General features: G+C 40.0%; 1 protein-coding gene across 1 annotated transcript in view; it reads left to right on the forward strand.

Annotated features, from left to right (window-relative positions):
• The window catches only part of prkn (parkin RBR E3 ubiquitin protein ligase), a 233,418-nt gene that overhangs the window by 126,705 nt on the left and 82,702 nt on the right, over window positions 1–24,011 (forward strand). Inside the window, exons 5-7 of the mRNA XM_056250233.1 lie at window positions 5,228–5,311; window positions 6,466–6,581; window positions 12,318–12,454. Of these exons, the coding sequence (XP_056106208.1) occupies window positions 5,228–5,311; window positions 6,466–6,581; window positions 12,318–12,454 (337 nt within the window). The remainder of the gene's footprint in view (window positions 1–5,227; window positions 5,312–6,465; window positions 6,582–12,317; window positions 12,455–24,011) is intronic.

Here is a 24,011-nt window from a genome sequence, read left to right on the forward strand (position 1 = left end):
TGTGATGCAAAGCTGAATTTTCACCATCATTATTCAAGTCTTCAGTGTCACATGATCCTTCTGAAATCATTACAATATGCTGATTTGGTGTTCAACATGTCATAACATTTCACATTTCATATTATTAGTAGTAGTAGTATTATTACTGAAGTGTGGAAGTATTTTTTCAGGATTTTTTGATAGAGAACAGCATTTATGAGAACAGCATGTATTTGAAATATAATTATTTTGTAACGAAACAATGTAAAAGGATATTGACTGTAATTTCTTTACCAATTTAATGCATACTTTCTGAACAAAAATATTTTATTTCATAGTGTGATTTTTCAATAATTTTACTTCTTTGAATAAAAGGTCAAAAGGATGAACAACGCAGATTTATTTTTTACAGCCATTTTTTATCATATTTACCAGGGGTGCCATTAATTCTGACCACAACTGTGTGTGTGTATATACAGGTCCTTCTAAAAAAATTAGCATATTGTGATAAAGTTCATTATTTTCCATAATGTAATGATAAAAATTAAACTTTCATATATTTTAGATTCATTGCACACCAACTGAAATATTTCAGGTCTTTTATTGTTTTAATACTGATGATTTTGGCATACAGCTCATGAAAACCCAAAATTCCTGTCTCAAAAAATTAGCATATCATGAAAAGGGTCTCTAAACGAGCTATTAACCTAATCATCTGAATCAACTAATTAACTCTAAACACCTGCAAAAGATTCTGAGGCTTTTAAAAACTCCCAGCCTGTTTCATTACTCAAAACCGCAATCATGGTTAAGACTGCCGACCTGACTGCTGTCCAGAAGGCCATCATTGACACCCTCAAGCAAGAGGGTAAGACAGAAAGAAATTTCTGAACAAATAGGCTGTTCCCAGAGTGCTGTATCAAGGCACCTCAGTGGGAAGTCTGCGGGAAGGAAAAAGTGTGGCAAAAAACACTGCACAACGAGAAGAGGTGACCGGACCCTGAGGAAGATTGTGGAGAAGGACCAATTCCAGACCTTGGGGGACCTGCGGAAGCAGTGGACTGAGTCTGGAGTAGAAACATCCAGAGCCACCGTGCACAGGCATGTGCAGGAAATGGGCTACAGGTGCCGCATTCCCCAGGTCAAGCCACTTTTGAACCAGAAACAGCGGCAGAAGCGCCTGACCTGGGCTACAGAGAAGCAGCACTGGACTGTTGCTCAGTTTTGCATGTCATTCGGAAATCAAGGTGCCAGAGTCTGGAGGAAGACTGGGGAGAAGGAAATGCCAAAATGCCTGAAGTCCAGTGTCAAGTACCCACAGTCAGTGATGGTCTGGGGTGCCATGTCAGCTGCTGGTGTTGGTGCACTGTGTTTTATCAAGGGCAGGGTCAATGCAGCTAGCTATCAGGAGATTTTGGAGCACTTCATGCTTCCATCTGCTGAAAAGCTTTATGGAGATGAAGATTTCATTTTTCAGCACGACCTGGCACCTGCTCACAGTGCCAAAACCACTGGTAAATGGTTTACTGACCATGGTATTACTGTGCTCAATTGGCCTGCCAACTCTCCTGACCTGAACCCCATAGAGAATCTGTGGGATATTGTGAAGAGAAAGTTGAGAGACGCAAGACCCAACACTCTGGATGAGCTTAAGGCCGCTATCGAAGCATCCTGGGCCTCCATAACACCTCAGCAGTGCCACAGGCTGATTGCCTCCATGCCACGCCGCATTGAAGCAGTAATTTCTGCAAAAGGATTCCCGACCAAGTATTGACTATTAAATGCATAATTGAACATAATTATTTGAAGATTGACTTTTTTTTTTGTATTAAAAACACTTATTTTATTGGTCGGATGATGAAATATGCTAATTTTTTGAGACAGGAATTTTGGGTTTTCATGAGCTGTATGCCAAAATCATCAGTATTAAAACATTAAAAGACCTGAAATATTTCAGTTGGTGTGCAATGAATCTAAAATATATGAAAGTTTAATTTTTATCATTACATTATGGAAAATAATGGACTTTATCACAATATGCTAATTTTTTGAGAAGGACCTGTATATATACATATATATATATATATATGAATGGATGGATTGATGGATTTTAGTGCTCAAAAAAAGTCATGTGACATCAAAGTGTACTATTTGTGCAATGTGCCTAGTCTAACTACAGCGTATGGTTAAACCAAAGATGGTTTCTTAAATAAGCCAAGATTTGATGTCACCGTGATTAGTACTGTGTTTCCTGAGTATTTGCTGTGTGTGATTCAACTCTGTTTTCTCTGGATGTGTGCCATGTTTGTGTTTTCGTGGACTTCAAATGTCTATAATTGAATGTGGTGAACGAACAGTCGACCAATCAGGCGCTTTGACTCGGGTCTGTGTGTGTATCAGATGTGTCTCTGCTGGATACAGGAAGTAGAATCCTCACAGCTGGCTCACACACACACACACACACACACACACACACACAGCCCTGTTTGTTAAACAATAATGTAATTAAGGCTTTGTGGGACTGCGATGTTGATTCTCCTCCATGGAGGAAAAAACCCGTCCTGAGAGGGTGGGGAGGTGAGACTGGTGTGAACAATGCGGGAGGTGTGTTGTTGAATAATTCATCTGCGTTTTTCTCATTAATCATTTACACTCTCAGTGGCGTACGCGTGTGTGTGTGCGCGTTTGTTTTGAGCCGACGCGTCGGGGGTCTGTGTGACCTTTCCTTGCTGTCTCTAAGCAGGTGTCTTCGTGTAATCTCCGGGCTCCTCCACCACGGCACGCGTTTCATCCCTCCTTCCCGTCACCCCCTCCCGCTCCCCCTGTGGGCGAGTAATGATTTTCTTAACCTTTTCTCTTGCTTATTAAGGGCCCTGTCAGAATGTTTAAATGCTTATGCTAATCAGGCGGGGTGGGGGGGAGAGACGTTGTCCCAAAACAATTATGGATGGAGAGAGTGTCTTAATCTGGCAGAAGGACAAGGAAGAGTGTGTGACGGAGGTGGCAGGTATAAAGGAAACCGTGTGATGCTGGTGGTTTTTAAAGGGATAGTCCCCTCTAAAAAATATTTTTTTATATATATGTATTATCTATAATTATTTAACTTACACACTCTAAAAAATGCTGGGTTGTTTCAACCCAAATTTGGGTCAAATATGGACAAACCCAAATGTTGGGTTAAAAATGTAATTAAACAATTTACAGTTGAAAGTGAAAGGGTTAAAATTTTAAATTACATTTTTTAACCCAACATTTGGGTTTGTCCATATTTAACCCAGATTTGGGTTGAAACAACCCAGCATTTTTTAGAGTGCATTGATATTTTTCTGTAGATTTTCACAAAAAGGTCATTTTGGAATTTTTACGCAGCACTATGTATGTTTTTTTTGGTTGTTTTAGGAGCAACTCTCACTATACTGTAAAAGAGCTACAGTACATAAAGATTCTTCAAAAAGTCTCTCTTTCAAGAGAAAAAAACAGATTGGAATGACATGAGAATAAGTAAATAATGACAGAATTTTCCCTTTTTTGGTGAACTACTTCCTTAAAGGAATAGGTCACTTAAAAATGAAAATTCAATCATCATTTACTCACCCCCTAAAGTTGTTTCAACCCTGTATGAGTTTCTTTCTTCTGCTGAACACAAAAGAAAATACTTTGAAGAATGTCTGTAATCAGACAGGAGTTGATGGACCCCTGAAGTACTATCGAAGTCAATGGGGTCCATCAACTGTCTGGCAGGGGCGGCCTTGCCTATGTTTCACCCGTTTCAATTGAAACAGGCCCCGCCCTCCAAGGGGGCCCCAACAGGCCAGCAAAATCCCATTCATTTTCTCCGTAGGATATTGATTTTCAGCCATAATGTCTAAACCATTCGAGGTAGATTGACCACGAGCTACGGGGTTGTGAAACGACAGTTTCTGCTCCTTTAAAAGCCACAAGCTACGAAATCAACCTTGTTATTTGCAAAACACTGACGTCTGATTGGTAGAACTCGCGGTTACCATGGCGACGTTTACCACCCCCGCGAACGGCTTAAGCGATCTGAAGTATAATACCGGCAGTTTATGTATTTACACCTTTGCCTTTTTTGCCGTTAGGTTATTTTGAGCAGAAAAAGAATTTTAAGAGGAAATGAAACTGAAAAACGAAAGATATCGGACAACAAAAGAAAAGCTTTATTCAGTCTACCCTGCGTGAAAGGGCGAGGCTTATTCCAACGTAAAACGCTGTATAATTGTATATAGTTTTAATCAAATAAGGTTGGATTATTTCTATGTCGAGCTGCCTGTTTATGAAGCTGAAAGTGCACGTGATAAAATAATATACCATTGATGCAAACCAACAGGAATCCTTGCTTTTTCTGCTCTATTATGTTTATGTTTTATGTGGGTAGGGCCCCCATATTAGTTATTGAAACGGGCCCCCGGATGCTTAAGGCCGCCATTGCTGTCTGGTTCTTCAAAATATCTTATTTTGTGTTCAGCAAAAGAAAGAAACTCATACAGGGTTGAAACAACTTGAGGGTGAGTAAATGATGACAGAATATTCATTTTAAGTGAACTGTTCCTTTAAGGCAATAACATTTTATTTGGGTAATCAGAGTTAGAACAATTAGCGTTTGCATTTCAAGGTCTTAGGTTTTCAACCCAGGTTCATTGGAAAAACGTGTCTGTGGCGACATATCTGCAAAATGATTTTGCTTCAATTTTCTGTTTCACAACACTTTCAAAGTGAAATGTCCCGTTAGAGGCGCTAAAAGTGTGTTCATTTTATCCGAAACAGATGAACGTGAATCTGTTTGTTGGTGGTTGTACGTTTCGCAGCGTTTAGGAAATTAAATGTCTGGTATGTTGTAATCAAAAATATCGTAAACCTAACCGATAATGTTAACAAAAGCAAACTTGAGATAAAAACGCATTTTCTGAATCAGCCGTGCCATTTTAGCTTGCTTCAACAAATATTTGAGCTCTTTTATCGTGATTTGTGTTTTATGGGACTCGTATTCGAGTGCTCCGCATCGCAAGTGAAACGTAGGTATAAAGGCATGTTTTTCCAGTGAGGCAATGTTCAGATCCGTTTCTTTTTGCGTTAAACTGCCCTTCTGTCTTTTGACCCTTCTTTCTATCTTACTCTATATTCCTCATCACATTCCTGCCCTTTACTTGTCGTCCAATTACTATAGTCTTCCTCATCTCCCTGTGACTGGTGTCCGTCATCTCTGTGATGTTGTGTGTGTTGTCTGTAGGGGCCGTGCTGCTGGGATGACGTCCTTCTCCCTAACAGGATTCATGGAGTATGTCAGTCACCAGACTGTGATGGCAGACTAGCGGTGAGACAGCAACAATTTTGTCATATGATTATATTAATTATTCTATTGCCACTTTCCTGAATAAAAAAAACACACCTTTAAACTGGCTGGGAGACCAGCAAAACCAGCCTAAACCAGTTAAAACAGATTGGTTTAAGCGGTTTATTATCCTTACCTTGGGTCATTTTGACCCGAAACAATTTATTTTAAAAATTGTGTTCATCAGAGGGTTAGTAACAAATCCTTCCCTCACGTTTCAATTTGACCCCCATAGGAATGAATGGAATGCAAGGAATGCTTCAGTACAGATACAAAAACCTAAAAATGCTCAAAATTCTAACTAAAAATGCTAAAACTTTGCCTATTTTTTTTTTTTTATGTCTACATGTGTATCTGAATGCATACTGAAGAGAAATGACTTTAGGACCCAGAGGAAGAGTCTTTGTTTTTGCTCCAAATACAGCTATAAGGCTATCTAGTGGCAAGATTCATGAAATTACAAGTTATATTTTCTTTTTTTTCCACAAGAGATTGGCAAAGACACCCAATGTCAGATATTTTGAGCTGAATTAAAAGGGTTATGCATGAAATTGTGAGTTATTTGAAATTCAAGTTGAAAGAATGTGAGGAATGTGCTTAAATTACTAAATTACTAGGCTTTTTATTTATTATTAATTGATCAAATCTAGTCATTTAAAGGTAAATAAAATTGCATTGAAAATAGAAAAAATATTATCAATATTAAATAAAATAAGCTTTATGGACAAAAAAAAAATTAAGTATAATTTTAGGGCTTCGGGTAATGTGTAAGCGAGGTAAAGATATGTTACAAAATTCGAGGGAAGGATAAGGGTTAAGACGGGAAAGTGTGGTGAGAGATGGAGGAATTGGCTGGATTTACACCTGAAATTCTCTTATGGTGTCTTGAGTAAATGTTTTTACAGCTAGTCCACACTTTTTTATCATTACATAGTAAGCCATTTTCAATGAGGCATACTATTTATGGTGCCTTATTTGTCTGTCTAGTGCTGTAAGTGCTTGACAGACAAAGAGCACCGTCCACTTGTTGCACTAAATTGGTAAATTGGTAATGCTACCCTCATGCAGTGGGGTTGTTTTAGTCTGTTAGTGGGGGTTTGCAGGACACAATTACATCTGGTTTGTGCTTCTTGTAGGAGTTCTACCTGAAATGTGCTGCCCACCCCACCGGTGATAATGACACTTCAGCAGCGCTGGACTTGATAATGCCCAACACACGCAGAGTGCCCTGCATCGCCTGCACCGACATTGTGTGAGTTGCTCTCGGTTTTTCCATGTGTCTCTAAACCCATCATGGAGGTCGAAATGAGTCTCTTAGGCTGCACAGCAAAGAGCCAATCTGACAATTCATTACAACATTAGTCTCAGCATGTCCCAAACAGGCGTGATGCGATAAACCAACAAACGATAAAAGCTTTTGTCCTAACCAGCCACCATTACAAAACATTTTGTTTTTGCTTGGTTTCTATTAGGAAATTGATTAAAACCTATATATAAACCCTGAAACCATAAATATATTAACACAATGAATCCCTGAATTAATACACACACACACACACAGTTTCCACTCAGAAATTGGCAGTAAATTGGTGAAATAATTACAAATAAATGGCAAGTCGCATATCGGATTAAGTGGGAAATGTTTAAGTAGAAAGACTACAAGTGCATTTTATTGTAAAACGTACTCCAATAATATTTGTTTTATTTACAACAATTAAAAAAAAAAAATTTAATCATTTAAATAATATTGGTTTATAGGCATATTTTTAACTTGAGGCTTGCAGATTATTTCGATTGATGCATACTGGAATTGCTCTGGAAGTGCCACAGTTATAAATCCCAGTTATTTTGTATGTTTTGTCTTGTTATTCTGCTTAGCTCTGCCTACAATACAAACTCATCACTGCTTCGAAACTCTGGCTTGTCAAGCTACAAACTACTCATTATTTAAAGTAGTTAAACTACAGTCAAAGTTCCCTTTTGAAAAAGTACTCTTGTGAAAAAGAATACACTTTAGCATACTTTTAAAAGAATACGTATTGTGGAAATAAGACAGGCATGGGGTATTCTTCATGAATAATTGCTGGCTGGCAACAGTGGGCTCTGGGATGGCATCCGGCAGCTAACCTGTGCTGGTGATGGGAACTGTTAGGTGATCATGGGTAGGATTACACGCTCCTAAAGAAGACCTGTTAGGTAATACCTGCTGGCACCAAAATTGTGCCTTAAATCGCTGGAAACGGCCTATAGGGACGTCTCGATAGGGTAATTCGACCAATAGTTGATGGTTTCCCACCATCATTCTATGGGCGGAGGAAACTTCTCACTAGTATCCGACCAGAAGAAGGTCAATGGCCATTCAATGGAGCTTTGGCCCTATTATTTTGGCATTTGAGACCTAGCACTGCTAACTCCTCTGGCGGCATCCGGTTTCTCTATGAGATGTACTGGCATTGCCTCTCCTCTGATCAAGATGGACCCGGACGAGAGAAGCCCTTGATAAGTGTTAAGTGCCTGATACACTTCAAGCAAAATTGAAGAACAAACTGATGTGACGTCATTTCGAACTAAATCAATCCAAAACGAAGTTTCTTTTGGAGTTTGTTTTGGGAGTTCGATACAGCTTGCCGAAACGAACTTTCCGAAAAAGTTCGCTCCAGCTAGTATAAACATGAACATACTGAAGAGCTGCTTTATGATAGAAATTTAAGTTGTACTTCTGATGAAATGAGACGCTGACACTGTTTTTCACGTTTAATTCTTTGAAGCTGCTTGTTTTTAAACAATCTATTGAATAAAGTTCTAGGCTTTATATAAATAAATGTGACGTGACTTTACAAGAGCTCATAAAAACATATCCACATTCTATAATCAAATGCTTTTCTTACTCTTTATTAAAAGAAATGCATGCTGTTTTCTCAATTTTGTTGTGCATTTATTTTGTTTTTGAGAGAAAAGCACGCAGCACATATTTAAATATTAACCGTCGCTCCCAGCAGAGTTGGTGGCATCGGATGTTCGCTTACAGTATACCACTGATCACATGTTTCGAACTTCGTTTTACCCCTAAGCGAAAAACATAAAATAACTTCGCCGTGAGTCTTTAAGGCCTTTAAGATAACACAAGGTAGCTTAAACTGTCCTGGCGGTGACAAAAGTCGACTTGTCCTGACCACTTCTCCTGCAGAAGAAACTTGTGGCTGCAAATGGCTTTACAGAAAAAAACCCAGTTTGAGATGATTACCAGTGATAAGCTGGAGCAATGGTGATGTTGTGATCATTCTAGAGTGGGCGGGGCCAAGCCCATGGTGAGCTACCGCCCGCCCCTGACCAATAAGGAGCTTCCACTCAGCACAGCACTACCAGAATGGGTGTACTAGTGTGGTTTGTGTTCTATTTCACCCAAAAAGTCAAGATTCATCTTTTTGACTCACTTAAGTACTTATGTATATGTCATTTTAATAAGAACTTCTACCCTTGGTTTCACATGTAAGGCTTAAGTCAGGTCCCAGACTAAAATGTATGCTGTTTTAAACTGAAAGCAACTTGCACTGGTATATCTTAAAATACGTCAGTGCCATTGTTTTGTCTCAAGATGCACATCAGTAATGGGTTTTTTTTCTAAGGCACGTTTATAAAAGCTACTTAAATGTCCTATTTGAACTAAGGCCTAAACCTGGCTTAATCTAAGCGCTGTCTGTAAAAGCAGGACTTATTATTGTTTTTTAAATAAGATTTCAATGTACTGTTTGGTTTAAGTGTATGGTAAACGAAAATATACTTTGATGTCATTTCTATTGAAAGTGGTCTATCAAGTATTTAAATATATTTGCAATTATAGTTTCACTTGAATACATTTAAAATAAAATAGCTTTAAAAGTAATAGTAGGCCAAACAATTAATGCTGTTGTTAATAGGCACCTGGTTTGCACATTGTGAAAGACCAAAGTCCCTTTAAGACACGTCATTTCACTCGGCGGCCATCTTTAAAACGCCTCTCGGTCATGCAAGTGCAGCTCCTATCTCTCTGAATGGGGAAACATCAAATTCTCAAAAAACTGTTCGCCAAGCTTACGATTAAATATTTGAAAATCTGACAACTGTCTCATGAATCTTGTTTCTAAATGCTTGAATCGTGATAAAAAACTGCATTTTTCAGACTGGACCAAGCTAATGCGCAATCACAGTCTTAAGCGCTCGTCCCAGAACACTCACTGTTTCTATCATAGACAGTATAAGAAGTGGACAGAGCCATCTCATTGGAACTCAGTTGAGACAGTTGAAGCCCATTTTTAGCGATTTCTGAGCACTTCCGTTCCTGACGCGCAGACTCAGACCGACTCAAACTAAGCTTGATGACGTGAGCAACCTGTCTGACAGACATAAATCTTCTAGTAGCTGTGTCAAGAGGAATCTGAATCATTCCCTTCCGAAACTTGCAGAGCCGGAGATCGTGAGTATTAGCTGTCCATGAGCTCGCAGCAGGAGCAACTTTACAACTCTCTATGGGCTTCTCCCTTGACTTTATGCCTCCACGTCCCCCCGATTGCGCGCGAGTTTCTACTTCAGTCTATACGGTAATTTTCTCTAGTGTGCGCCAGAGAGTCGCGTGTTATGACGCAATCGTTAGCCTATTTTTACAAAAACGGCTTCTACCGGGTCATAACGTAAGATACAAAGTAATGGAGCCTTTTATACATTGTCGTGTTTCTTTAGAAATAAATAATGGACAAATGGACTCTTTAAACGCCTCAGATGTAAAGTTATTCGCTGTCAAAGTGACGCCAAAATGAATGGGAGTCAATGGAAATGCTAACGCAAGTGAAGTTCTGCTACAAGATGGCGGCACCCGGACGGCTTCAACTTCCGGTCGATGGATTACCCCCTTGGTTTCTATAGGAACCAGCTGCAGTGATGCGATTACTTTACCAATCGACGATTGGCTCTTTTCTTATGAAGGCGGGACGGATTACGCCATATTGGGCGTTGCACTTTCTCCAATTCGTAATAATACGAGTGCACCTTCTTTCTGTACATAAAGTCTTAATAAGACTCAGTCATAGACCATTAGACAGATCAAATTACAAAGCAACAGACAACAACCAGAAAGGAAAAATAACTTTCTAAACAAAGCAAGTTTGACAGAGCAGTTTGGAGGCTTTCGGATTGATCCAGCAGTCAGAAAAGATGAAATGCCTGCAACACATTGGACAGGTAAACTAAATATTGATACAAACACTCTGAAAGATAAGCTTTCTGTACTCTATAACCTACGTACACCTCCTGCTGTGCGGCCCTTCAATCAACAGTGGCCATTTTTCCAGAATAAGTGAGCACCAAGTGTGTCCTGCCAATGAAGGTCAGCCATTAGCGGGGCGGTCCCGCGTAAACGCTGCTACCTGCTGCTCTCCGGTCGAGCGCCTGGAGAAACCAGACAATGAAGCCCAATCACCAACCACCACCATTCAAATCAAGGACTGATTGAAGTAGTGCCGCAATTACCTCCCTGAGTAGAGCTTTGTTTTCCCACCGTCCTCCATTCCACTCTTCTTCCTCCTCACAGATCTCCTCCATTTGTTTAAAAGGTCATCGACAAGAACGCGGCCAGGCTCTTACAATAGAAGCGAGAGAACCGGGTCAGAGAGGTGGAACACTGTGTTAGCAAGTTGACTTCCAGTCAAGTGAGTGTGGGTTTGCGTGTGAAGGGGGGAGGCCTGGAGAAATGGTAAGAAAATTGTCATGAGATTTTCAGAGAGTTGTTTCTTAGCTTACTACTCTAAAGTAACAAGGGTATTTGAGGTTTTCCGAAGGTTTTGAACAAGCAACATATCTAAACAAGCTCTACCCGCCCCCGTTCTCCCAGCAGCCCTCTCCTCATCAGTGTTCTTCTCCAGGGAATCTCATGAAACCTGTACAGATCATATCGCACACCAAAAACTCAATAGCTTCCCTGCCTTGGACAAGTTTTTCCGGCAATCCACTGCTATACCGTAGGGGGCGCTGTTACGCATCTTCTGATATAGTACAGCATCTTGGGATCCAAAAGCAAGCAAAGAAAAAAGATCTGAGTAAACCAGGAACGGATAGAAGATTGCTTACGCACTAGAGAGCTAATGTGATCATCAGACATTCAACAGCATATAAACCAAAACTGCCTAACGCTGCAGAATGAGATGTCGGACCCATAAAGAAGTAACAACTGTGAAGCTTTGAGGATGTCGATGTACGGGATCTACTCAATTTTATGTTTTGATCATCGGTCTGAATCCGATACTTTTGACAAAAACCCAATTTTCTCAGATTTTTGTTCGATTTTCTTTCTTTTTTTTTTAAATGAAGCATCCACATTCAAGTATTAATAATAACTGAATGAAACAAGAATAAAATGTCTTTATTTTAATTATTTTGTTGTTGTGTAAGAGCAGAGACTCTGTTCTTTCTTTTTTGGCCATACAAAAATGATGGAGGATGTATGGATAATCAAGTGAACTTTAGTTGCTTCAATCCAGTAAATGTTCATCTTGAAATATTACATGCATACGATATAAAAGTTATTCTTGTGTTAACTTTATAAAGGTCATCAAAGATTTCACATCCAAAAGACATGTGAACCATGACATGAAGGTGGACGTTTTTACTAAAAGTGATTTTACTTAGTATAGTTTTTGAAAAGTATTAATCAGACGACAGAATGCATGTAGTAGATTCTGTAAGACAGGTTTTTCAGCAATTTTGATCATGTTGATCATTTAGAGGCCTTAGACATTTGTGTATAAAATACGATACATTAAGCTTTAGGGTTTAGCATAAAAATAATCAGAATCGGTATATCGGAAAATTCCCTCACTGACCATCTCTGTCTAACATCCGAAGTATGGCATTCAGTGTGGAAAGACTTAGTTTTTTTCTTAAAAGCACTTTTATAGTATGATGCAAAGTAGTGTAATGCACCCTGTCGGTGGGATTCATGCCTCTGTGTGTCCTCCAGGACTCCAGTGCTGGTGTTTCAGTGTGCCGAGCGTCACGTGATCTGCCTGGACTGCTTCCACCTGTACTGTGTGACCAGACTCAATGAGCGGCAGTTTATCCAGGAGCCGCTGGTGGGATACTCCCTGCCCTGCGCAGGTAAACACACCTAAAGTGTTCATGGACGTGAATGGCTATTAGTGTGCGCGCATGTGTGTGTGTGTATTTCGTGTGTGTGTGTGTGCATAGGCTGCTGTGTTTGGCAGTGATTGATGGTGGTGTGTTGGTGGCTGCAGTGAAGAGGAGATACTATCAAATTGTTCTCCTTCACTCTCTGACGCACACATTCACACACACTGGGCCCTCGCCGTGCCCCCGTTGGCCCACCACATCCGTTAATGCCACCCGGTAATGGGGCTCCGGGGAGAAGCATTGACCCCCTATCAGGCAGAACACGCCACCAATCTCTCAAACGCTGTATCTATCTGTATCTACCACTGTCTTGCTCGTGCACTCCTTCATTTGTTTCGCTGCCATTCTCCTCCTTTCGTTTTCTCTTTTACTGAAATTTTTAAACATGAACTAACAATGAAAAACACTTTTTTATTAACCTAATGTAACTTTTGGCCCTCGGTTAAAAAACAAAACTGCGTGCATTTTGCAGAAGAACATTGTTTTGGTTGTGCTTTGGCTCTGCGTGACTGTGCGGATGAATATGGTTCTTTCTCATAACTAAAAAAAAAGAGAGAGATATTATCCTACTGCTCATAAAACATTCACTACTACGCTTAAGAGTTATAACCAGTTTAGATGGAAAAGATCTCAAGCTGACTAGCTGAAGACGTTACTGTAGCTTTACCCATTAATAGACATGAACTTCCTTGAAAATAAACTCCAGCACAGGTACAACAACCATAATGACACAACCCTGAACAATAGATAATGCTTTACAGTGAACTCTGTTAGAGAGATGTATCTGTTCAATAAAATACATTACTCAGCTGTTGAAAACACCATCATCTCTCCATCGCTTCTACAACATTTCAAACCCATCAGTTCTCCGAAAAGCCGAGCCGATGTTGATTTATCACGAGCTCTGTCTCGATCTCTTTTTGCCAGCAGACTCTCCTCTGTTTGGAGTTTGTTTTAAACGGGGGATTCTCCAGAGATTGGAGATTTAGCGGCTCCATGTCAAGCTTTCTCACTCTTCGAGCCGAATCTGGCGGAGCACGTACGTCTCACCACATCGGCACCCAGTTTGTGCGACTAGATTAGTTGCTTACATTTACAAAATGATCCTAAAATAGCAGACATAAGCCTTTAAAGGGTAACTAAACCCTAAAACAACTTTTTTTTAGTTAATGATCTGTAAGACTGGGGCTTTTTTAATGCTGTTCATTGATTCAAGTACATTTTTTGACATTTGGGTATAAAGTGTTTTAATTCTACAATATATGGTGTAAAAACGTCTGAGTGCTGCCCTCTTCAGGTTGAACACGCCCTTGCCTACAGAGAGATGCGGGTCTCAGGTGCGGAGCCAGGTGAAAGTATAAACAAGGCTTGAAACGGCCGTAATACATACTGTAATAAATGTCTCGCTCATTGTTAGTTAGGCCACATTTACACATAGCCGGGTATTTAGAGAAACAAGTATTCCCCCCTTCCGTTTTCAATAGTAACATCGTGCACACAACATTGTTTTCAACTAAGTTGTCATTTACATCAACCCGCATAAATACGCCGTCGAGCGCCATCATGACTATGCCAAACCTATAGGGCGGCAGTGTAGGGAGAAGGATAAAGCCATGCAAGCCAATCAGAATCCTAAGAATGTGACGTTTGAGAACCTAAAGCCTAGTTCACACTACATGATTTTAAGCCCGATTTAAGCCCGATTTGCAAATCGTTGAGCTCGCCGACAGGTCAGGGTGTTATCGCGGGGGATTAGCGTGCGATGAACGCTCGCCAATCTGTTAGTATGAAAGAGCCAACAACGCATCAAAGACGCTCGCAGACGCCTCGCAGACGCGTCGCCGACCCCATAAAAATATCTAGCATGCTAGATATCCAGAGCTGTCGCACGACTCAAGCTCACGTGATGTCATGAGCTACAGCCAATCAGAGCAAGGCATGTTCGCGTGTTGTGTTCTTCTTCGCTGGGTATTGGCACGCGCTGTTTCGCGTCATTTCCGGTTCGTTTTATCGCGTGATTTTTCGTGACAAAACGTGGTTTGTAGACAAGATAGGATGACAGAGTTGTTGTCAACTCGTGTAGTGCGTTACCTCCTGTTGCGGATCAATCACGTTGTGTCGTGTGGTGTGAACTAGCTCAACAACTTGAACACTCCTGATTTCACAGAGAGCAAGTCATTTAGTGTGAACCGCAGAGTTCAGCCCGACGTTTTAAAATCATGTAGTGTGAACTAGGCTTAAGTTGATACGGCAACACACAACCGGTGTTATCAGAAATGTCCACTTTGGCCGGAGTTTTTAAAAAAAGATAAAGACGGATTTAGATAAAAACTGGGTTTTCGTGTAAATGAGAGGCCAAACCGCAGGGAAATATCTGCATCTTCCCTTCGTGTAAACGGGGCTTTAATGTTAATGCATTAACTAATGGGACCTTACTGTTATCAGACAATCAAACAAAACTGAAAGTGCACAGCTCACATCAGCGCTGGGTAGAGATGGGATTTGTAAGGAATTTAATGATTCACGTTCAGATTCTGGTTACTTGTGAGTAACAGGCAGTCAGTTGTATACTGATTTATAAGAATGCTCCACCCAAAAATAATATACCGAAATAATACCCGATGTTCTCATCGGTTTCTCACCTGTGTGTGTGTGTACACTTGTGTTACTGTTGTGACAGCGTGTCTTTGTGGCCATCTATCACTGTGTGTGTGACTGCAGACTGGAGATTGTGTAGAAAGGTCAGACATCAGCCTCAAATGCCATTTCCACTTTTAAACACCTTTCAACAGTCCAGCCAAAACACGCTTGTCCAAAAGGCGCAGATGAAAGAGGCCAGGCACATCCGCGAAATGTGAAGAAATGATCGGCTGCCTCCGATAAACATGATTGTGTGAGCTCAAGAAGATTTTTCTCTGAAAATACAGCGGAAGCCAGCGCAGCCTTAACCTTCTTTTGAAATGAGCTTTAACATAACACCATATTACAAGCTGACCTCAAAGGCACAAAATCTCCACTTAACATTTAGTCACACACACACACACATGGCTTCCTGTGTGTCCAAGCATGATGTGAGATCCCTCCTCTCCTGTTGCTCTGAATCATTCGCATTAAGAACAAGTTGAATTTTACAGATGCAAATGTGCTGAAAATTACAGCAGTAATGTACCTGTTCTTCATTTTACTCTAAATCAGGCCATTATTTTGAGTGGGTCACTCTGTGTATCGTGACAAATGGAATTGTCTGTGATCTTTTGAATCAAAAGAGTTAGATGTACTATGTAAACATGTTCTATTGTAATGTTCAGAACTTAAAACCTCCTCCACGGTTCAAAAAATCTGCAAAAATGGCTGTTCAGTTTTATTTTTAACAGTGCCCTCAGTCATTTCAGCCGTATCTTATTTGAGCGTCTCATTTCAGCAGATTATTTTGTGAACTTATAATTTTGTTATGTTTTACGAGTTTTAGCAAAGAGGTTGTTAGTGCCACCCATAACCAATTTTAACCTATAATAAACCATATGGACACAGATACATTAAAATGCATTCATAAAAAAAAAAAAAAAATTCAGTGCTCCTGTAAGAAATCATCAATTATTAATTAATAAATTAAATTAGTCTATTATTAAAAAAATTATAATATGATATAATGTGTGGTTTTAGAAACAATCTAGCTTTTTTTTGTGTGTCAATGGACAGACCTGACTAATTCTAATCACTTAAAATAAAGTATTGTCAATATCATTCTAGCTGCCATTTCTACATCGGTTGTGAAGCAATAGGTGACATTGCAGAAAGGTTCTTGGCCATTGCAAGTTGACTGAAAGTATAAACAAGGCTTCAGACGTGCACTCCCCCTCGCTCCGCCGCCCGCTTTCTGTTCCAGCGAAATAAAGTGCAACCCGACGCCCCCATTTCTGAAATGCATCCTCTGATACACAGTAGCTATTTTGCTCTGTTTATGAAAACGTATATATGCGGGTGGGTTTTGAACCCACTCACATCAAAGGCATGAATCATACCATCCGTATATGTGCACATTTCATTTTGGATCATTTAACTTTTGCTAAAGAGATTTGTTGATATAAATGAATGCATTTAAGTGATTTGGCTGTCAAAAATGACAAAAAAATCTGTAATAAGTATTATAAAAGTAGTCCACATGACTGATATTCCAAGTTTTCAGATGTTGTACACTAGTTTCGTGTGACGAACAGGCTGAAATATTGTGGTCTTGACAGATCTGCACTAGCTCTCCCTTGCATTCGTGCATTCATGAGAGAAATAATCGTGTCCTATTTGTGAACGAATCATTCACTTGAGTTGGATCTTTTTAATCATTTGTTCATGCATCAGACCGATCCAACATGTCACATGACGCTTGGTTGGGATCACATGTTATTTCTCGACATGCCGATTACTCCATTGCTTTCACTTGTTTGCCTTATTCGTCCGATCAAGATCATTTAATTATTTGCATGCACTTGTAAAAGTATAAATGGTTTTTATAAAGATTTGTACTTTTATATATATATTGGAGCACCTAACCCTACACCCTAAACCTACACAAATAAAACACGTAACAGGCAGATAAAAGTAGTCACCGATACTTATTACAAAAACTGACCTTTAAAAGTATTACAAACAACTTGTGTTGCATTCCAAGTCTTCTGAAGTCATAGGATGTCTTTATATGAAGATTAGAGCACACACACACACACACACACACACACACAACAACAACAACATATGGGGAAAAACCCTTCTGTCTGAAATGATTCGTTGTTTAGGGGCGGCTCCTTTAAGGCTTGTCGGCCACTGTTGTGATTGGCTAGCATCACTGCATAGGAAACAGTATCAGCCCAAAGTGTTTTCAAAACATTCTCCATATTAAACCGTCATTTACAGACAAAGCATTGACATTTGTGAACTCTCCTTAACACTGTGCCTCATTTACAAAACAATCTGCTGTCAAATTCTCCAAACAAACATATAATCCTCCGATGTGATCCATAACGCCATCCACTTGACCTGAAGCTGGTATCCTTATGAGATATCCTCCACAGAAATGAGTAAATGAGCTGTTTAAAACAGTATGAGTCAAAGTGAACGTTCCTTTACGCTTCCATATACTCTTCCATCTGTCCTGTTGTCGACAGACTCTGGCGCATGGATGATGTTATCTGTGTACTGTATCAGTGTAGACAGCATCCGTGATTATAATGAGTTCTATCTGATTCAGACGTGACGCGGCGCTCGCATCCAGGCACGTGTAAGCCGCTAATCGACTGAACGCCAGTGGGCGGGGCCTGTGGTGTGATGATGTATAACTATTCGTCGATGTCTTGCTCTGGATGTGGGCATATGCAAATGTATTTGCCCGTGTGACATCACAGATCCCACATCAAACGATCAAAACGAGCTGTTTTTGGAGCTTGATTAAATTAAAACATCCTTCTCATTATAAACAGCATTAATCTATAAAACTCGCAGGATGTTTTATTGGTACAAAGACCTCTTATATGTCACTTATATAGGTCACAAGACACACAAGAGCCAATCAAAGCTGATGTAACGCTTCTTCCGGCGGCAATTTTCGAATGTGTGCACAGGATCTGGGATAAAACGTGCGTACACACAGATTTGAATTTAGAGTGTGTGTGTACGTTAAAATCCACACCAACGTTCATATTTATAAAAATGGTCTTTGACGTGGAAAAGTGCTCAGCGCCATGTCAGGGTCTGAGCTGACGAACACACTTTCCTTGTGGCTGAGAGTCAGTCTGCTGGTATTTGGAAATCTCAAGTAAAGGATTTGGATTTTACTGGTGCTATTTTTTTATATGTTAATGACTTTAATTAGGTGGTGTTTACAAGGCGGAGATCTGAAACCATTCAGCTGCACACAATTTCAAGGTCATTTACGATCTTGATTTTCACATCAGGAAAGAGAGGTGGACGCACATTTTTTTTTTTTTTTTTTTTTTTCGTGGATGGTTTCTACGCAACATTTTATAAATCAGACCCCTGATCTTGACTATGATCGCTTTTAAATCTGTTCCTCAAACAAATCAATCGCATGGCCTCGGAACAATATTTGTATTTTTTTATTATAAATTGTGACTGTAATTGTATCTGCCTGTTATATCCTACGTTTTAAATTATATTTTAAAACACAAATGTCCCGTGGGTGTAAACATACTTGGCAATAAAGCTCTGTCTGATATAATAAACAAATGGTTCGGTTTTAGGGGTTGGGTTGTGTGCTCAAAAATAGTGTAATGTAAATTAGTGTAATGTAAATAAAATGTTGGTTTCTGGTTAAATTGCAATTCATACCCCATATGTCATATTGGCAAAATTATACCCCAATAAAATTTCATCATGACGATAACATTCCCATACCCATGGCATCTGTGTATCGATGCCAAAGGTTTCTCATTGAAAGCAATGGAAGCATCCATATGTGAAGAGTTGACAGTGAGAAAGTGTTGACTGATCCAGTTCTCAAGTTCAGTTTCTTTGTGTACTATGAAAAAAAAAGTCAAATGGGTTTGGAACAACATGAGGGTCAGTAATAAAAACCTGCCCGTTTCTTACAATCGACTGCAAGCTCACAATCACATCTGTCATCCAATTAACAAATGATGAATAGAATCAAATAGAAACAATTTTTTTTTCTATTTTAATAATGTGTTTCACACAGTTATATGTCACAATACAGAAAAACATATCTGATGCTGTATGTGTCAGCTACACTGTACAAACTTTTCTCTAATTTTCCACCTATAATTCCACCTTTTATACAGTTTCTTTTACATCTACATTTATTATTATTCCTGTCATTATATCAGGCATGTAGGATGGCCGCCTCCCACGAAAAAATCACAGGGGTGCCCTCCACCACCTGCGGGTCCCCAGTTAAAAAATCGGATCATTGTACTTCTAAAGAAACTCTCTCACACACACACACACACACACACACACACACACACACACACACACACACACACACACACACACACACACACACACACACACACACACACACACACACACACACACACACACACACACACACACACACACACACACACACCAATTACTGATTTGAGTAAATGTGAGTCAGTGAAGGGTTGGCTGCATGTTTCTGTGTGGGCACACTTATCAGACAGTGATATGAGCAGAGTTGCATGTTAACTGGGCTCAGCCCGATGGCGAGTGAAACGCTAGATAAGGTGGAATTGCTGCAACACCTGTTGGAGGAAACCTTGACATTTTATCAGCTCAAAAAAATATCCTTAAATACCACAGACTGCCTGCAGCCACTCCTAACACCAGCCAGAGTCAACTCTGGACAAAATCCAACTGAAACTTCTTTGCTTCTCCGCTCAGCTCACTTTAGCTCTTGCTAGTGCGGGTCTGGGGACGAATATATATATATATATATATATATATATATATACTCACCTAAAGGATTATTAGGAACACCTGTTCAATTTCTCATTAATGCAATTATCTAATCAACCAATCACATGGCAGTTGCTTCAATGCATTTAGGGGTGTGGTCCTGGTCAAGACAATCTCCTTAACTCCAAACTGAATGTCAGAATGGGAAAGAAAGGTGATTTAAGCAATTTTGAGCATGGCATGGTTGTTGGTGCCAGACGGGCCGGTCTGAGTATTTCACAATCTGCTCAGTTACTGGGATTTTCACGCACAACCATTTCTAGGGTTTACAAAGAATGGTGTGAAAAGGGAAAAACATCCAGTATGCGGCAGTCCTGTGGGCGAAAATGCCTTGTTGATGCTAGAGGTCAGAGGAGAATGGGCCGACTGATTCAAGCTGATAGAAGAGCAACTTTGACTGAAATAACCACTCGTTACAAACGAGGTTTGCAGCAAAGCATTTGTGAAGCCACAACACGCACAACCTTGAGGCGGATGGGCTACAACAGCAGAAGACCCCACCGGGTACCACTCATCTCCACTACAAATAGGAAAAAGAGGCTACAATTTGCAAGAGCTCACCAAAATTGGACAGTTGAAGACTGGAAAAATGTTGCCTGATCTGATGAGTCTCGATTTCTGTTGAGACATTCAGATGGTAGAGTCAGAATTTGGCGTAAACAGAATGAGAACATTGATCCATCATGCCTTGTTACCACTGTGCAGGCTGGTGGTGGTGGTGTAATGGTGTGGGGATGTTTTCTTGGCACACTTTAGGCCCCTTAGTGCCAATTGGGCATCGTTTAAATGCCACGGCCTACCTGAGCAATGTTTCTGAACATGTCCATTCCTTTATGGCCACCATGTACCCATCCTCTGATGGCTACTTCCAGCAGGATAATGCACCATGTCACAAAGCTCGAATCATTTCAAATTGGTTTCTTGAACATGACAATGAGTTCACTGTACTAAAAAGGCCCCCACAGTCACCAGATCTCAACCCAATAGAGCATCTTTGGGATGTGGTGGAATGGGAGCTTCGTGCCCTGGATGAGCATCCCACAAATCTCCATCAACTGCAAGATGCTATCCTATCAATATGGGCCAACATTTCTAAAGAATACTTTCAGCACCTTGTTGAATCAATGCCAGGTAGAAAATAAGGCAGTTCTGAAGGCGAAAGGGGGTCAAACACAGTATTAGTATGGTGTTCCTAATAATCCTTTATGTGAGTGTATATAGGCAAGGCAAGTTTATTTGTATATTTCATACACAATGGTAATTCAAAGTGCTTTACATGGAAGGAATTTAAATAATCAAATAACAATTGATGCATAAGAATTAAAAATAGTAATAAGAGATGAGAATAAAAGTGTATATAAAATATATTAAGACAGTTTAAAATAAAAAGGAGGATACTGAGGGCTAAAATAGTATTCTTGACTACCTGAATCCCTAAGCCCTGTCTAGAATGGAAGAGATTTAGAGTACATTAGACACACTTATCCATTATACTGTTACACATGCGTTTTCTTTATCAACTGTTTACATTCAATTAAAACATAATTGACTGTTTACGTGAATACTCGCCAAGACCGACATTTTAACAATATTTTGTGTGTATTTGACACACAAAAACTCAAATACACGTAAGTACACGTATTTGAGACAAATACACTCAAATAAACGTAAAAAAGAGCTCAATTTAGTACTGAGAGGCAGCTTTATGTGCGTGCACTTGTGAGCACAAAATCTGCGGGAATGAGTAAAAGTATGCTCAATGCACGCAATCCCATGCTGAAATTCAAGCCCGGTAACACATTTTGTTATATGTATATATATTTTATCAAATTCAACCCGCCAAAATGGTTAGTAGGAGACTAGGAGTAACTGCGTTAGACTCCACTGCTAAAATCCACCCGTATTTGGTAGGTTGGTGGGTGTTAATGTAAAGCACTGTATATACAGTGTGTGTTTTATAACTGATGAATGCTTCTGCAGGAGCGTACATTGAGCTCGGAGATTATCATAGCAATCCTGCTTCTGGACTTTATTAGTATTCATATAAGAATCAAAGTCTTTGGCGTATAAATAATCCACAGTAGTGTAAGGATTCAGGGCGGATCTAATCCGTGGGGAATTTGCATATCATAATTAATAATTGGTAATTAATAATTATTCATACATGTTTGGATTAGATCAGTCTTACATGTTAATAAATCTCCCGATAAGGGAGGATCTGTCATTCTACCTGCATGCGTGCATGTGAATCCCTGAAATTAACCACAAGTTGATTGCAGTTAATTACACGGACCATGTTTCACAAACAGGTAAAATGAATTAGCTCAATTGTCAGGATAATATTTGTGGGATCCACAATATCATCTTACTTTATAGGATTTCAGGAAACGCAATTCTCTGGCCAGAAGAATTGGGTTTCCCGCCCTATCAACACATACTCTTTAAAGTATCTTTAATTCGTAAAGCTTGTAGCATAAGTTAGACCTTTGGCACTTAAGGGACTTGAAATTGAGCAAAGAGACAGCACATCAATCAAAATGAATATAATGGGTTTAATAAAGGCATGTCTACTTATATATTTACTACGGTACAAGAATATATATATATTTACAAACAAAAAAGACATAAACAACACAATAAGACATCAATGAACGAGAAAGTGTGTGAGATATAGAGAAATGGATAAATTACACGCGTGAGAGCGAGTAAGAGAGAGAGAGAGAGGGTTACGTTCACCTAGACAGTCAACTTTCCTGAAACAACACGAAAACACATTCTTAATGCTCTAAAAAAAAAACAGGGTAACCCAAATTTACTTGCATGTGGAAGGGTTCTCTCATGTGTTGCTGCGTTCCTTGAGCGGCCTGCATGGTCTAGCCGCGTTTTGGACGGCAGATCTTTTGTTCTCCGTGCGCGTGCGGCCCGCATGGTTTAGCTGCGTGCGTGAGCTGAATCCTTGGTTCCGTGGAGTCACGTGATGCGGCGCGAGTCTTTGAACAGCGGTCGGAAGTCTTTTAGGTCACGTTAGCAACGGAAATAGTTCGGCTCAGGTCATTTCACTTCGTGGAAGTGAAACAAGTTGAGTACAGAAAACAGATCTTAGGCTAGAAAGTAAAGAAAAGATCCAGGATAGGATCTGATCCCCTGAGGGGACATCCGCGTGAATTACATGTTTCTGACGCGCTGGAAAGTTCAAGAGAGAGTTGGGCGGAGCCGCGCTCCTACATTTATCACCTCGGAGAAATCCATCCCCTTCCTGTTCACTGGGCCAATCGGGGAATGGATGTTGCACGCGGGAACCCTGGTTTATTGTCCTTTGTTTGGGAGAACGTGCCCCTCGTGGTACAGGGGTGTGTTCCAGGAGGGTGTATAGTTTAACAGTTTGAATCTTCAATGGCGGTAAAACCTATTAAAAATACACTTTACTTTATATCTCTGTGCATATTCAGATAGCCCGTTCCATAAACATTTTAGAGGTGTCAAACACATCAAATGAAAGTCAAAGGAAAAATACAGAGGTATTTAATATGCATAAAGAAGGTATTTCTAATGTCTATTTATGCCGTGGCCAAACAAAGATATTTCACTGTGACATGGGGAAAAACACATATACATTTAACAAAATATATTTAATGGTTTTTATGTCTTTACCCAACAGAAATGTCCGTCTCTTTGTTCAGAGACATTCTGCGACATTCCGATGGGTTATAAAGTCTCGTAACAGGAGCTTCCCTCGTGTGTAGGGGGAGGGAAGGGCTCGTGTGTGTGTGTGTGTGTGTTTGTGTGTGTTTTTTCAAGTTCCAGGCCTTTTGGGGCTAAAGGCTTTGGGGCTTTTAGCACGGAGGTATTTAGTTATTCAGATTCACCCTCGCCCAGTCCTTACAGTAGGCTGCTATCCGCTTTAGATGAATAATCCCAGAACTTTGTGCATCAGTATTACTGTACGGTTGGCGTGATCTGGTGTAAATTTATAGGCCTGTTTGGGATTTTTATCAGCTCTTTGCTCTATCTGTAAGTCTGTATGTGTCTGTAAAGGCCTGTGCTGCTCAAGGTG

Source organism: Rhinichthys klamathensis, unplaced genomic scaffold (genome assembly GCF_029890125.1).
Source record: "Rhinichthys klamathensis goyatoka isolate OS25496 unplaced genomic scaffold, OSU_Roscu_1.1 h1tg000003l_1, whole genome shotgun sequence".
In the NCBI taxonomy this organism is placed as follows: domain Eukaryota; kingdom Metazoa; phylum Chordata; class Actinopteri; order Cypriniformes; family Leuciscidae; genus Rhinichthys; species Rhinichthys klamathensis.